The 13,607-nt window shown below is 37.4% G+C and overlaps 7 protein-coding genes across 7 annotated transcripts; all 7 read right to left on the bottom strand.

Annotated features, from left to right (window-relative positions):
- Positions 1-743: 743 nt before the first annotated feature.
- Positions 744-3,512, bottom strand: LOC108052322 (leucine-rich repeat-containing protein 59). The gene is made up of 4 exons (XM_017134700.2): positions 3,282-3,512; positions 2,458-2,517; positions 2,128-2,394; positions 744-2,046 (listed from the first exon to the last, which is right to left on the bottom strand). The coding sequence occupies exons 1-4, from the start codon at positions 3,393-3,395 to the stop codon at positions 1,501-1,503; spliced, it is 987 nt and encodes a 328-aa protein (XP_016990189.1). The 5' UTR covers positions 3,396-3,512; the 3' UTR covers positions 744-1,500.
- Positions 3,513-3,599: 87 nt separating this feature from the next.
- Positions 3,600-5,098, bottom strand: LOC108052323. Its single transcript, XM_017134701.2, has 3 exons — positions 4,408-5,098; positions 4,163-4,245; positions 3,600-4,114 (listed from the first exon to the last, which is right to left on the bottom strand). The coding sequence occupies exons 1-3, from the start codon at positions 4,790-4,792 to the stop codon at positions 3,776-3,778; spliced, it is 807 nt and encodes a 268-aa protein (XP_016990190.1). The 5' UTR covers positions 4,793-5,098; the 3' UTR covers positions 3,600-3,775.
- An 87-nt stretch (positions 5,099-5,185) lies between these two features.
- LOC108052324 (40S ribosomal protein S9) lies at positions 5,186-6,926 on the bottom strand. The gene is made up of 4 exons (XM_017134702.2): positions 6,859-6,926; positions 6,423-6,668; positions 5,752-5,938; positions 5,186-5,460 (listed from the first exon to the last, which is right to left on the bottom strand). The coding sequence occupies exons 2-4, from the start codon at positions 6,643-6,645 to the stop codon at positions 5,283-5,285; spliced, it is 588 nt and encodes a 195-aa protein (XP_016990191.1). The 5' UTR covers positions 6,646-6,668; positions 6,859-6,926; the 3' UTR covers positions 5,186-5,282.
- A 243-nt stretch (positions 6,927-7,169) lies between these two features.
- Positions 7,170-7,821, bottom strand: LOC108052304. Its single transcript, XM_017134675.1, has 3 exons — positions 7,606-7,821; positions 7,387-7,554; positions 7,170-7,331 (listed from the first exon to the last, which is right to left on the bottom strand). The coding sequence occupies exons 1-3, from the start codon at positions 7,819-7,821 to the stop codon at positions 7,170-7,172; spliced, it is 546 nt and encodes a 181-aa protein (XP_016990164.1).
- Positions 7,822-7,974: 153 nt separating this feature from the next.
- LOC108052299 lies at positions 7,975-8,574 on the bottom strand. The gene is made up of 2 exons (XM_017134669.2): positions 8,191-8,574; positions 7,975-8,130 (listed from the first exon to the last, which is right to left on the bottom strand). Exons 1-2 carry the CDS (start codon positions 8,572-8,574, stop codon positions 7,975-7,977), a joined length of 540 nt encoding a protein of 179 aa, XP_016990158.1.
- Positions 8,575-9,215: 641 nt separating this feature from the next.
- Positions 9,216-9,899, bottom strand: LOC108052297. Its single transcript, XM_017134668.1, has 2 exons — positions 9,522-9,899; positions 9,216-9,365 (listed from the first exon to the last, which is right to left on the bottom strand). The coding sequence occupies exons 1-2, from the start codon at positions 9,897-9,899 to the stop codon at positions 9,216-9,218; spliced, it is 528 nt and encodes a 175-aa protein (XP_016990157.1).
- A 271-nt stretch (positions 9,900-10,170) lies between these two features.
- On the bottom strand, positions 10,171-10,906 carry LOC108052296. Its single transcript, XM_017134667.2, has 2 exons — positions 10,529-10,906; positions 10,171-10,320 (listed from the first exon to the last, which is right to left on the bottom strand). Exons 1-2 carry the CDS (start codon positions 10,904-10,906, stop codon positions 10,171-10,173), a joined length of 528 nt encoding a protein of 175 aa, XP_016990156.1.
- Between the last annotated feature and the right edge of the window lie 2,701 nt (positions 10,907-13,607).

The raw sequence follows: 13,607 nt of genomic DNA, 5'->3' as shown, positions 1-13,607 counted from the left end.
TTACACAGGTAATAAAAATAATTTTTTTATCAATGTTTAAATACGTGTGCAAATAAAATCAAGGATAAAGAGAAGTCACCTATTAAAGCTGTAATAAAACTAATAAATTATAATTTTTATGTTATAAAGATTGTTTATAATATAATTCCTAAACTCACATTTTATACAACACAAACTAACATAATAATCAAATTTAATTAAAACCATTAACTTTGATTGACGGAGCACGTTTAAAATCGTGCCCCAAAATTTGCAGTATTAGGTAGAACATTTTTTTTGGTCACGACAGCGTTAAGATTTTTATGGAATTTAGCTCTGATTTCCCCAGTATTTAATTACTTATTGCTTTAAATGAGTGTCGTTATAAAGCTTTTTAAAGGTCTATTTCTGGGAAAGTTTCTTATTTTTATTTATTCTAGTGAAATATACATATAAATAAAAAAGATTGCGGGACGTTTAATATTTATTTTTTATAAAAAAAAAGCCCCCAATGGGGCTATAAATATAAGATAACAAATCACACCCAATCTATAGATAACCGTACATTTTAAATAATCTTAATTGAAATTAGTTTTATTAACGATTTCCTGGGAAATAAAACTAATTTTAATTGTTTGGTTTGGGGCAATAATTCTTGAAGTGAAGAATTTTTGTTAAAGGGGAACTAAAAATAAAACCATTGATAAGAAATTATTCATTTTATAAACTCCGACGAAAAATATAGACTAAAAAACCAAGAGATATTTGTTAAAATGTAAAGTTTTATTCCAAAAATGTTGCAAATTCTTTGTTACAATACAATTATCTTGATTTTGCATAAATCATATGAAACCGCTTTAATTTCGTTTTGATTTCTTGCAAATTCAACCAATAATGGTAATCATTTTCTTTGCGTTTACAATAAAACCTATGAGATTTGAAATCTACAAATGTAAAATGGTCGGGCAAACATGAATACAATTTGAGCTTGGGTTTTAAATGAAATTTGAATTGCACAGGAAATTCTTACTATAGATTAAAGTATATTATTTGTGTGTTGCTGATTCGATCCGATCTGATAGATGTGGATAGTACGAGGGTGTCTGGTCTGACTGTGTCTGTAGTTTCTATGCATTGGCCAGTTTGGAACCGCCATTCAGTTACTATTGAGTTGAGCTTGAGCTATGGTTAGGTTAGCTGTAGATTCATCTGAGTTCAATTGAGTTGAGTGATTGAGTGTAGTTTGGTGTCTTTTAAGTGGCCTCTTCAGTTGCGGAGTGCGTGTGGTTTTCCTGTTCAAATCTCCTGTCAATGGACGTAGTGACTTAGTGTCTATCAAAATAAATGGCAGTAAATTACAGATAATGGTATATCAAAGTAGCAGTCGTATAACTCGTTCAGGTGGTCTACACGTATCCCAATTTAATTTTTGCTTCCACACACGCGCTATGCATCCGAATTTTGTTTAGCGATTCCTTCTATTTGAAGCCCAGCGCCCTAAGGCTTCAAATAAATAAACCGTCAGTGTTCCTCTGGCGGTGTTCGGAATTCCGAGATCCAGTCGGTGACACGCAGTCTGAAGATCTCTGTCTTGGTCAGTATCCAATCACGATACTGGTGGGGTATATACTCCACTAGCTTGTCTGCAATGTCCGGGTTCTTAAACATGATCATATAGATGAGTAAAACGTTAATGATGAAGAGCACGAGAAAAGTCACAAGTGAGGACAGTGCGGCCCTTGAGAGCATATTCAGCCAGGACCCGCCATTGGAGTTCTTTTTCTTTTGATTATTCTTTTGATTCGACTTTGCTCCCGATCCACTTCCCGTTTCTGAAGATCCTCCTGCATTCACTGGTTTGATTGTCAGTTCATTGTCACCCGCTCCGGCGAGCTTTTTGGCTTTCGCTTTCTTGTTATTGGGTTTAGTGGACTTCTTTCCACCGCCGCCATTCGTTTGGGTGGAGTTGGCATTGGAATCCCCACCTCCGGCCATTTTCTGCGTCTCCTGGGCGGCCAAACGTTCGCGTTCAATGAATTCCGGCTTGTAGTTGGCGCAGATGTTGACCTGGAAAATGCGGAAAAGGAAAAAAAAGTTAGATGGGAAAATGAGCGCACTCGAGGGTCATTCAACTCGAGAGCCACTTACAGTATTCTTAGCCGCCTGCTGGCAGTCCCTTTGCGTAGAGCAGCAACCCACAATCTTCTCCCAGGCGGGCGTCAGAGGATTCCCCTTCAGATCCAAGTAGCGCAAACGACGCAACTGACCGAAGCTAATGGGCAAGTGCTCCAAGCAGTTGTTGTACAGGTCCAAGTGGCGCAGCTGCTCCAGCTGGCCAAAGTCCTCGGGCAGGAAGGTTATTTGATTCTTGCTCAGATCCAGTCGCACCAAACGTGTGAGAATCGAAAAGTTTTTCTAACCCAAGAGTGACATTTAGAAAGTGTGTTTAATGGGGTCTCTTGGACTTGGGCTACTTACTCCCAGGTTGACCAGGCGATTGCTGGAGAGATCCAAAACAGTGACGCGTTTGAACGAAGCCTGCAAAGCACAAGGGCAAACTGAGTTGAGAAGTTCAGGCAAAACATGACCGACAAAAGAAACCCCCGAAAAATGTAACTGCCTTGAAAATCCCTTTCTTTTATATATGTAACACTTCGTATTGGTTAAGGATAAGGGTATGATGGACTTCTGCAGTATATTTAGTTGTACGATTTTAATTAACTCAGAATTATTTTTGGGAACAATTAAAATTGTATGCTTTTAGGTATAGCGAGGAATTACAAATATGCAGTATATGGCTTTTATAATTTTGTGGCTATGCAAATTAATATCTTATGGATACAATATAAGAAACATTTTGGAAGTGAAACTAAAATTAACTAAGAGGTATCACGTAGTCGAGCAACTTGACACAAGCATCCATACTTGTTTTTCTTTTTTTGGCAACCTTTTGAGTTTTTGAGGGGTGGCAAAAACCAAAAATCAACCCCCTGGAGCAAATGCACTTTTAACCACACAAGGGTTAAGGGCTGCGCGAAAGGGAGATGGGGAAGTCGACGTCAGCGTTAATTGCATGCCAGCCGGCAGAATAACAACAGCAAGGGGGAAAGAGGAACTGGATCTCTCTTTCTCCAAGGCCCACCCACCCCCTGATACTTGCACAAGCGAGATAGACAGTGACTAGACATTTGCCAGACAACAGACGTGGCCCCCCAGAGGAAGCGAGATGGGGGATAATGCATATGTATATGGACACCAGGAATCGGTGCTAATTACCGCAGAAGAGCAGTATTTGTACTTACAATTTCCCGCACCGGTATTTCGCTCAATTCAGAGAGGCTCAAGTCGCAGGATTCGTCCACCACCCGCTCCTTCACGTTCACCTTCACCTTCGCCTTGTCACCGGGCTTCGGCATTTTCTCGATATTTAATAGTCCAGATTTTTGAATTAATTTCCAGCTGTTGTTTTTCTCGGAGTTTCTGTTTACGCGAATCTCAAGTGATTTTCAAAAGTCAGTTTTGTGAGAATGGCAATTTTATGCGGAAGTGCCCTAAAGCTCAGAAAATAACGAGTGTCAAGTCGATATCTCTAGCATTTTAATAATCTACGAATCCGGTCATACTGCTGACATTCAAAATAGGATTACTTTATTTTAAAAAGTAGATAAGCTTTCGAAATTATTTTAAAAATATTTACAAAATGGTCTATAACTTAAAACTGAAACATCTTTACTTAAAACCTAAATAAGGACCGTTTTCATAATAAATTTTTAATTATTCCCCTAACAAAGCAAGACTAGCTTACAATACTTTGGTTATTTTTTGCTTTTTCTTCACGTTTAACTTCTAGATCCATCTCAAGTAACTGGTTCTTTAATCGAGCCGTTTGTAGTTCGACAAATTGCTTTTCTACTTCGTATTTGTGTTTTTCAGCGGCTCTAGAGTTCTGGTCTCTATAATATTCCTGTTGTATCTTAAACAATTCGACCTTCTCCTCTTGAACTCGGGTTCTCCATTTGACTTCCGACATAGTGGGTGAATTGAAGCCCCTGCTTATTTTTGTGTTCGATATTTCAGAAGGCTCGAAGCTGTCCAACTCGGGATCTTCGAAATCCTCAATGTTTTGCTTGAAAAACTTAAAGAGACATTAATAAAGGAAGAGGTATTGACTATTAAAACTTACTTGCAGTAACTGTGAACTATCAGAGTTTTGTGAGCTGATCGAAGGATTTTCTTCTTTTGCTACATTTATTAACTGGAAGTTTTCTGCAAACAGATTATAGTTTTAATATATTATTTATATTCTTTTTAGATTTACAAAAGTTTGTTCATATTTTAGTTGCATTTTCTAGGTAATAGTCAAACCAAGAAGTGGTCCAGAACTTTGAGTTGCGTACTTAAAATGTACCTGCATTAAAAACCACTTACCGTCACTATCAAACTGGTTTTCTAGTGGTGTGGTGATTCCTGTGAGACCGGGACTGTTTTCCAACGCAAAGGACCCGGAACGCCATGTGTTTCCTATGGCAGGGGGTTTCTTTTCCGCATACCAATTTTTGACTCCTCTGTGTTTGTTCCGAGAGTTTTTCTTCATATTATCGTACTTCTCCCGAAGAGCAGTCCATGATCGATTGGTACCCGTTTCGGCCCTAAACTCCTGGGCAAGTCGCTCCCATGTTTCTGCCTTTTTTCGCCATGTAGCCGCATCTTTCTTCTTGTCCTGCAGAATGTCTTTGTTCAACATCACGAGATCTATGAGAGCATGCTCTTCTCGCTCGCTAAAGTTTTTCCCTCGAATTCTTTTTGAAGACATTTTAACAAAGCACAGCAACAAAATTGTTGTAAACACAAAACAGCTGATGACCCCCTTATCGATACCTCATAGTATCATCCCTGGTCAGACATTGGGAAAAATAAATTAATTTAACGCGCCTTGTAATTTTCGAAAAAGTTCCATTTTACTGCTGCTTAATCATAGTCGAGGAGAACCATCTTATTTAATGTTATTTTGCAATATCGGATAAAGCTAAGTTAGAAATTGCAATAAGAAGTTTCTTGGTCAATGTGTAGTTATATTAAACGTTCCACAATAAAGATTAATTAAAACAATGCCCCTTCTCTCCTTAAAAATAAATTGTGTGCACCAAAATATCTCCTGTCGTCTTTATACCCTATAGTAAACTTGTACACCCAGCAAGCAACACAATTTTTCAAGTAATTTTACATTTATTTGTGTAAAACAAACAGATTTTTATCAAAAGTCTGCGCCTTGTATTTTACTGGCTGCAGCTGGCTACCGCTGCTTAGTCCTCCTCCTCTTCGGCAGCTCCACCGCCACCGCCCTGGTTCTTCTTCAGGTTCTTCCTCTTGACGCGACCGGGACGGCCGCCGCCGAAGGGCGACTTCAGGGAGAAGTCGATGTGCTTCTGGGAGTCCAGGCGCACCACGAACGACGGGATGTTGACCACCTGCTTGCGCACACTGTGGAAACGGGAAAAAAAAGATATTTCGATTAGTTAAACCCGAGAGGAAGGAAACCCAGCATATGGTGGCTGTGAAATTAGGTCCAAAAACGTTCAGTGCAACTTACGCTAGGCGGGCATTTTGCATTATCGATTGAAGTGAACGGAGTCACATGCGCAATCTAAAGACGTTGAGAGCCGGTGCAAGCATTGGAGCTTGTTCGACTCCCAAGTGGTCTTACTGAACAAAACAGAGTTATATCTGAGAGAGCCTGGCGACGTTGTCGTCGCTTGTCCAAGCGATATTTACCGAATGTGACGCTGACGGATCAGGACGCGAGCGTGATGGATAGACTTGGCCAATCCCAGCTTGAACACCTGCGTCTGCAGACGGCGCTCCAAGAAGTCCTCGATCTTCAGACCCAGCACGTAATCGAGCTTCATGCGAGACTCATCCAGGACACCAATACGGACCAGACGACGCAGCAGGGCGTTACCTATAGGTAAAGAGAGTAAATAATTAACAGAGATTCCAAATAGCAATCAAAAGTTTGGTCACAAAACTGACTTCAGTGTGTATTTGGTAACGTCAAAGGTTTTTTCAGACAAGAAGTGTCAGAATTATTATTTTTAATACAGTTCATCATGTCAATATTGTATGGTTAAGCAGTCCAACTTCCCTTAGAGGGTTTTTAAAATAAACTCTGAAAGCCTATTATATTATCTCTTTATCTATCATAGGATAATCATTCTTACACGTGCTCTAAGATTAGATAACCTAATATATTTCGTACCATATGGAGAATATAAAAACTGCATGTGTTTAAACCAGAAAACATTAAATATATATTCGACTTTACACTTTTAATTCAAATGGTATCTTCAACTTTAAGGGCTAAGGAATTTGAATACTATAAAATTAAATGTTCCCTAGTTCTCCCAAGGGAAGTTCGACTGCTGTTGGATGTACCCAGTACTTACCCTGGAACAGACGCTTCTCGTCCTTCTCGTCGAGGGTCAGCAGCTCACGGGCAGCCTTACGGATTTTGGCAAGGGCGTACTTGACGCGCCACACCTCACGCTTGTTGCGCAGACCATACTCGCCGATGATCTTCAACTCCTGGTCCAGACGCGCCTTTTCATAGGGGCGACGGGGAGTCACGTAGGTCTTCGAGAAGACCGAGGGTATGCGGCCGTTCACCATGGTTCCGACAATTCAACCGAGCACTGCAAGGAAAAAGTTGGCTTAGTTTCGGCAATCTCTTTATATTTCCAGCATCTTCAATGGTTTCGTTTTAATTTCAATTGAACTCTGCTTGCCGGCAGTTTATTTAGCCTTGGGCAGGCATTTTTCAACTTGCTGGTGCATATTTACAATTTTTCACAAGTTTTAGCGGAGCTCAAATTTTTTACTTACGGATTTGCTCACGAGTAGAATAGGAAAGAGAGAGAAAGGAAGTAGAGGTGGACACTAGAGGTGGAAAAACATCGATGCCAATATCGACGTTATCGATGATTTCAAAATATCGGTGATGTCATCGATGTTTTTCCATTTCTACCTGAGGAGTAAGTCCCCACTACTTGCGGATTATACATGTAGGATGTAGTTAGTATGTAAATACTAAACGTATTAATTATAAAAATAATAGTATTTAATTACCCCTTCCGAGTACATTATTGTTAGTGTTGCTGAATTTTAATATATTTTTTCAAAAATGCCTTCAACATTTACTCAGAATACTTGTCAACTCGAGTGGCATAGACTCTCACATCTGTTCTCCATTTTTTCATCATGGATGTTCGCAATTGAAACATATAAACACCGTTCGGGATTGGGATTTCTTTAATTGTGTCTTCATCGACAGAAAAACCGTTGACTATTATGTTTTGCTGTGGAGTTTACTTTAAGTAAGGAGTTTTCTCTCAAAACACATTAATTTCTTACCTTCAGGGGACAGGTGCCGTTTACATTGGAAATTCTCAGCAACGGCGTCATCAGAAATCCAAAAAATCCACTGGCCAAAAGCTGTCTACTAAACACACAGTAGTCCAATGTCTCATTTAGAAACTGCAAGCGACGATTTTTGGCTATTTTGAAAACGCCCAGGTTTAGCTAAAATATATGGGTTTTTTAATTTCTCGAGAATTTTACTTTTCAACTTACAGTGATATCATCAATGGGATTTTTATACAGAATGACCTCATTGACATATAGAGAGGATCGTCCATTTTCCTTGCGAATCACATTACAAGTTTTAAAATATGTAAACGAAGGATCCAAAGATCGGCACTCCATTTTGCTGACTCTGAAAACTTTTCCATTGCTCGGATCCAATGTGATCAATATAAGTAGTACTAAATTCAATAGCAGATCGTTCATGTTGTCGCGTCGATAAGTATTGTTGTACTATTGCGTTGTCTGGTTAAAGTCAATTTAACGTCTGGTTTGCTTTGATTGATTTAAATTTATTTTGTTTTATCTTCTATTTACTTAATTTCAACCTGTTTTGGTAATTACTTTAATAACTTTAATTTAACCTCGTCGACCGTAGACATTGACCTTTAATCGCCAGACTCCGAAACCACCCACAGAAACAGCCAGTTTGTATTCGCCCTCGGGCAAAATGGTACGTAGGTTCTTCAGTGTCTGATCGTTGAAAATCATTTTCCTCACATAAATATCCTTTTCCTGTTGACAAATTATTATTATTATTATTACTAAATACGTTCGTAATAGGAATTTACTCACAGCATATGGGCAAGTATGATTGGCATTGGTGGCCGCCATAAGGGAATCATGAAACATATAGAATATCGGATATTTCTCTGGATTGCGCATATAGTAACAGAAGTCGATGGTGTGATTAACCAAAAACTGCCTGTACACATTCGACTTTCGGAATATGCTTATGTTAAACTGAATCTTATCGATGGGCTTGCCATATTTAATCACCATGTGGAAATTCATGCCCACCACATTTCTGCTCACCATCTTCAAAATACACTCCTTAACCTCCACAAACTCCGAGTCGAGACTATTGCAATCCATGTTGGTAAACCGAAAATATGCTCCTCGAATACTGGTAAATAATTCCATAATCAACATCATGTTAACAATGGCCGAAAACTTCATGTTGAGTGTTGCGCTTTTGGTGACAATTTGATTTCATTTCGGGTGGGTAACTCACTGCTATTATAACTAAATCAACCAAAGTGCGTAATTTATTGTCAATAAAGATAATTTATCTTTTTCCTACATTGAGCTCCAAAAGTTACTCGTCAAACTTTTATATTTTCTGCCCTCAATAATTTCTCAAATCTAAGTTACCACTTTATTCAGACCAACCAAAGATTTTGAAATCTAAAGAAGTTTGTAAACATTAATAACTTTACAGGAATGTAACACCAACAAACTTTTTTGAAGAGTTTTAAGCCAACCGAATTTTTAAACTTCAGATTTCATGGTATATTTGTTTTAAATTAAGTGAAAGTGAACTTCACATCGTGCTGTAAATAATGTTCAAATAAACATCAAATTCTGAAACTGAAATTTACCATTTACAGTTATTGGTAAAAATAATGCCCATTAAAAATAATGATCAGATTTTTAAAGCCAGTCAACCCTAAAAAACGAAAAGCAATATGCGATTACGGAAATTTCTTTATTTTGCGGATACTACAAAACCTTAATTGAAGTTTTCAAAACAAAATGTATATTGTTTCTTTTTATATATTTATTTATATTGAACGAGATTGTTAAACCCATTTTTCTACTTAATCATTTCTTTTTACGTAAATCTTTATTAATGCACGATGAACTTTGTAACTTGCAAATTTAGCTTCAATCATATATTCACCATTGGGTATGGGAAGATCCTTAAAGTCGTTCTTGTTGTAAATAAAGTCGTTGATTATCAAATCATGCTGTTAATAAAATAAAATATTAGTTCATCCTGCATATTTTGACTTGGGTTTCATTTTATTTAAGTTTTACCTTATTTCCACCAGAAAAGGCATATTTTAATATTCTACTAGTTACAAAATGTATTGTATCTTGTTATTACTCTTGTTAGTACTCACATTATAAGGACACGAATGATTTATGTTGGATGCAGGCATGAATGCTTTGTGAAGCATTGACATCAATGGATGGGCTTGTGGATTTCGCATGTAGTAACAAAAATCCACGGACTGATTGAAGAGAAACGGCCGATATCCGTTCGATTTCTTGTATAGCGATACGTTGATAATTGCATTGTTGATTGGTAGTTTATAAATCTTCCAGAACATATAAAAAGCGGCCACTCCTCGTCGAACAATCTTCATTTCACAGCGGTGGAAATCCCAATACGAAGTGTCAAAGGACTCACAATTCACATTCTTCAACTGAAACCCGCAATTTACCGGTACTGGCCAGACTAAATTAAAAACAATTCCAATAATGAGACCTCTCTCCATGGTCTGATATTCTCGTTTGAGGTACCAATTAAAAATTCTTTTGGTACTGTAGATTTTAGGCCCCAATTAAAAAACAATTTTCTAAAACTGTTGGAAAACAATTATTAAAATTGAGGAATCGATTGATATGTTTTGTGATAAAATATGCTGGAGTTCATTAAAATATTATTTATTTGTTTACATTTTATAGTTTTTCATTGTATATTTCGAGTCTGGTACAAATAAATATTTATAGTTAAATAGTGTGTGACGAATATAATTCCGAATCCATTCAATCCTTTTTGGTTGCATAAATCCTTACAAATACACGATATTCCTTGTCAGTTGCAACTTGCACCTTTATCATATAGTCCCCATTGGGTACGGGTAGATCTTTTAAGTCATTTTTATTGTAGACGAAGTTATTTATTATCAAATCGTGCTGTTAAAGTATGATGATAAATTAGTTTAACTTATACTCATAAATATTGAGAGCTTTAATCCTAAAATAATTTATAAAGATTTTTTTTAAATTCAAGTTTTGTGCCGTTATATAACACTAATCGATTTACAAGCTAATGATCAAACACATCAGACCTCTCCTCAAATGTTAAATGGCTATGTTATTTTATTTTTATTTTAATACTCACATCGTATGGACACGAATGATTCATGTTGGATGAGGGTAGAAAAACCTTGTGCATCGTATAAATCAATGGATGCGCTTTGGGATTACGCATATAGTAACAATAATCCAGGGTCTGATTAAAGAGAAATGGACGATATCCATTCGATTTCTTGTACAGCGCCACATTGATTTCCACGTTGTCGATGGGGACTTTGTAAAGCTTCCAGACCATAAAAAATGCGGCCACTCCCCGTCGAACAATCTTCATCTCGCAGCGGGTGAACTCCGAAATCGAGGTGTTCGAGGACTCGCAAATCACCTTCTGCAACTGAAAGGCTCCATTCACAAGTATTGGTGCTAGTAAGGCCCAACAAATTCCAATAACGAGACCTCTCGCCATGCTCTGATATTTTCAACTGTATCGACAGACACTTTTTGAGCATCAATTAAAAATCAATTTCCTAAGTAATTTAAAACAATAAAATGATATCATAATAATACGTTTGGGGACAGCAATTTAGAATAAATATGCTGATATTATTTGTATCAAAATAAATTTTAAAGCTTATAAACTTAAATAATTCAGTTTTAAACTTAAACAATAGTCTTGTTATTTTTTTATCATAGGGATAGTTCAATTATTTTATTGGTGTAAGTGTCTTTTAGTCGCCAAATATATCTTTCTCTCCTGATTCGGTTATAAATGGATTTCCTCTTACTTGAATGGATATGAGCATTTGTAAACTTTGTATTAAGAAAAGTTTAAATTGTGCTATCTTCGAGTTAAAATAATTTTGAAATATTTACAGACTTCCAAGAACCTTTGGTTTGCTCCCGTATATTTTCACTTTTCTTAGTTGCAATAGTTGCCAACAATTTCCTTGGTCTACCACACATGACAACTCCGCAGGACATGGCCGGAAAAACTTTAGCAATAAAATGCACGTAGAATGTGATGCCACAACAAAACGGGAAAGCTGCAAAACAATGTGCATTAGGTTGATATGTGCCACACGAGTCACGTGGCCCCAGGTTTTGGGTCAATTTCAGGGACCACAGTCGAAAGTTGCTAAACTGAGACTATTTTCCCCTAGTTGGTGTTTGAATTTACCCCCTCAACTAGCCACAGGTTTTCATTGCTCGTTGATTTGTTGCGTTGTCTTGCCCGGCAAAACGTTTTGTTGCACTTACCACCTGACCTTGTTAGCCGCCAGGTTAATCAGGGAAAGTTTTAATTAGACAAATTATAACTTTGCCCCGGGCATCGGTAAACTTTGAGCAGCGGCAAGTTTATTATTCATAACGGAAGCGGAAGCAACGGCAAGGGTCGCGTCGCGATTACCTGCGCCTTAACTGCCTTAACCTCAGTTATTTATTTTAATAAAGCCACAAGCGGCAGTACAAACTTCGGCCATTTTCCGGCGGTGGAGCAACTGCAGCTGCCTCATTATTAATCATTATTGCCTGTGGCCCCGGCAATTTGTCGTAATGATTACGGCTAGCCCCAATTCCAACCCATCTCGATGCCTCGGAAGAAAAGTTACCACTTAACTGCTCCTTTGGCTTTTGGACGGCCAAGTGATGCATTCGATTCGAATGAGTAACCATTTGGGAAATGACTGCGAGTCACAGAGAAAAAATATTATATTTTCGATGACTCGTTCTTTGACAAGTTCTAGTTTTATGGGCTTGCTTTATAATCTAATGGTTAAATACGATTTATATAGGTTTCTGATTTGTTTTGTTATTAAAAAATCTGTAACAGTTAAAAAAAATGTGATTAAAATTTTATAAAGCACATCAAAAAATTTGTGTGATAAATTATTATTACCACACTTTTTACATACCAAAATTAACAACTTAAAAATGGAATATAAGAGTTTTGAGTGTTTCAAATACTCTCAAATATTTAAATATTTGGTTATTATTTAACACACAAAAAAATCCTTTGAAAGTATTATGAAAAATTACCAAAAATTTCAAAAACTATTTGAGGTTGAAATCGATATGTTTTTTCCTGTGCAAGAGTCCTGCGGCAGAGATTTGTTGCTTTGACAATTTGCCTGCTGATTGCTTGGCAATTGTTCTACAAGTTCGATGCTCGATGCCTGCAAATTGACTTGTGTAGGCTTAGGGGATTACAAGTGGGTCGTGCATGTATCGAGTGAAAAATGCCCGCGCCAATGGATTCGAAGCTGTTTCTCATTCGACCTCCCTTTTTACACAGACATATGTGGGCATGTGGGCAATGCGGCGTATGCGCGATGTGCCATAAATTATGTCGCAACTATTTTTGATGGTGACCAGGGCGAAATGTGCCAATAAATAACTCGATATGCCTGTCAAAAATTGGGCACAAAGCAGGATGCCCGGCACCCAACTTCAACCGGAAACGGATATACAATTTTAGTAATTTTCGTGAGTGACCAAGTCAAAGTCTCACCCGGATGGCGTTGCCCAAAAAAGGAAATGGCCAAAAAATAAGAGGAAAGCGAAAACCAGGCCAGCCTCTGCCATTCAAAAACCTAGGCAGTTGATCAGCATTGCCAAATTTTCCCTTTTCCTTTTTGGTTTTTTTGTATTTGTTTTCATTGGTGTGAAAAATGTAATAATGCCCCAAGTTTGAGTGTATGTGTTTTGGGCATGCCAACAAAATTTCTGCTGTACTTTATGAGTAACATGCGTGGCGTATGCTTTTCCTCTGTTCTGTTCCAACATTTTCTTTCAAGGCCCGAGGTAGTTTTGTATCTGAACCACTGAGTTTGGCCAGACTTGATGAAGTTATGTGCGGCTCACACGAGACTGTGCTACTTCTTTATGGTATCCTTTTCATCTTGCTTTTCGGGAATGACACGACAGCTTATCAAAGCGAATGCTTTGCCAGCAAGTGTTGCATACTTTTGGGTAGGAAATTTAATACTTTAAACCAGACGCAGATTATGTTAACGTTGCTAAAATAACCATTACACATGATAATGTTTTGACAAGAATTAATTTATTTTAAAATCAACACTTAAATATGAAAAATAAAAATTAAATAATTCAGAATAAACAATGAAACAACAAATTAAACAAAAACAATTTTTGAAAAACTAATTTTC

This window comes from Drosophila rhopaloa, unplaced genomic scaffold (genome assembly GCF_018152115.1).
Source record: "Drosophila rhopaloa isolate 14029-0021.01 unplaced genomic scaffold, ASM1815211v1 contig_163, whole genome shotgun sequence".
Classification (NCBI taxonomy): Eukaryota; Metazoa; Arthropoda; class Insecta; order Diptera; family Drosophilidae; genus Drosophila; species Drosophila rhopaloa.
The sequence above is the reverse complement of the archived record's forward strand: the minus strand, read 5'-3'. Positions and strand labels throughout refer to the sequence as shown.

What these genes read in the sequence shown, in the direction of transcription:
- LOC108052322 (XM_017134700.2), bottom strand. Translation starts at nt 3,395, where the DNA reads ATGCCGAAGCCCGGTGACAAGGCGAAGGTGAAGGTGAACGTGAAGGAG. An exon ending in AAATACCGGTGCGGGAAATT is followed by an intron (nt 2,518 to 3,281) that starts GTAAGTACAAAT and finishes TGTGCTTTGCAG; the next exon opens with GCTTCGTTCAAACGCGTCAC. An exon ending in AGCAGGCGGCTAAGAATACT is followed by an intron (nt 2,047 to 2,127) that starts GTAAGTGGCTCT and finishes CGCATTTTCCAG; the next exon opens with GTCAACATCTGCGCCAACTA.
- LOC108052323 (XM_017134701.2), bottom strand. Translation starts at nt 4,792, where the DNA reads ATGTCTTCAAAAAGAATTCGAGGGAAAAACTTTAGCGAGCGAGAAGAG. An exon ending in AAACCAGTTTGATAGTGACG is followed by an intron (nt 4,246 to 4,407) that starts GTAAGTGGTTTT and finishes ATCTGTTTGCAG; the next exon opens with AAAACTTCCAGTTAATAAAT. An exon ending in ATAGTTCACAGTTACTGCAA is followed by an intron (nt 4,115 to 4,162) that starts GTAAGTTTTAAT and finishes TGTCTCTTTAAG; the next exon opens with TTTTTCAAGCAAAACATTGA.
- LOC108052324 (XM_017134702.2), bottom strand. Translation starts at nt 6,645, where the DNA reads ATGGTGAACGGCCGCATACCCTCGGTCTTCTCGAAGACCTACGTGACT. An exon ending in CGAGAAGCGTCTGTTCCAGG is followed by an intron (nt 5,939 to 6,422) that starts GTAAGTACTGGG and finishes CTTTACCTATAG; the next exon opens with GTAACGCCCTGCTGCGTCGT. An exon ending in ATCCGTCAGCGTCACATTCG is followed by an intron (nt 5,461 to 5,751) that starts GTAAATATCGCT and finishes CCGTTTCCACAG; the next exon opens with TGTGCGCAAGCAGGTGGTCA.
- LOC108052304 (XM_017134675.1), bottom strand. Translation starts at nt 7,821, where the DNA reads ATGAACGATCTGCTATTGAATTTAGTACTACTTATATTGATCACATTG. An exon ending in ATCCCATTGATGATATCACT is followed by an intron (nt 7,555 to 7,605) that starts GTAAGTTGAAAA and finishes CATATATTTTAG; the next exon opens with CTAAACCTGGGCGTTTTCAA. An exon ending in ACGGCACCTGTCCCCTGAAG is followed by an intron (nt 7,332 to 7,386) that starts GTAAGAAATTAA and finishes TAAACTCCACAG; the next exon opens with CAAAACATAATAGTCAACGG.
- LOC108052299 (XM_017134669.2), bottom strand. Translation starts at nt 8,574, where the DNA reads ATGAAGTTTTCGGCCATTGTTAACATGATGTTGATTATGGAATTATTT. An exon ending in ATCATACTTGCCCATATGCT is followed by an intron (nt 8,131 to 8,190) that starts GTGAGTAAATTC and finishes ATTTGTCAACAG; the next exon opens with GAAAAGGATATTTATGTGAG.
- LOC108052297 (XM_017134668.1), bottom strand. Translation starts at nt 9,899, where the DNA reads ATGGAGAGAGGTCTCATTATTGGAATTGTTTTTAATTTAGTCTGGCCA. An exon ending in ATCATTCGTGTCCTTATAAT is followed by an intron (nt 9,366 to 9,521) that starts GTGAGTACTAAC and finishes TTTTATTAACAG; the next exon opens with CATGATTTGATAATCAACGA.
- LOC108052296 (XM_017134667.2), bottom strand. Translation starts at nt 10,906, where the DNA reads ATGGCGAGAGGTCTCGTTATTGGAATTTGTTGGGCCTTACTAGCACCA. An exon ending in ATCATTCGTGTCCATACGAT is followed by an intron (nt 10,321 to 10,528) that starts GTGAGTATTAAA and finishes ATACTTTAACAG; the next exon opens with CACGATTTGATAATAAATAA.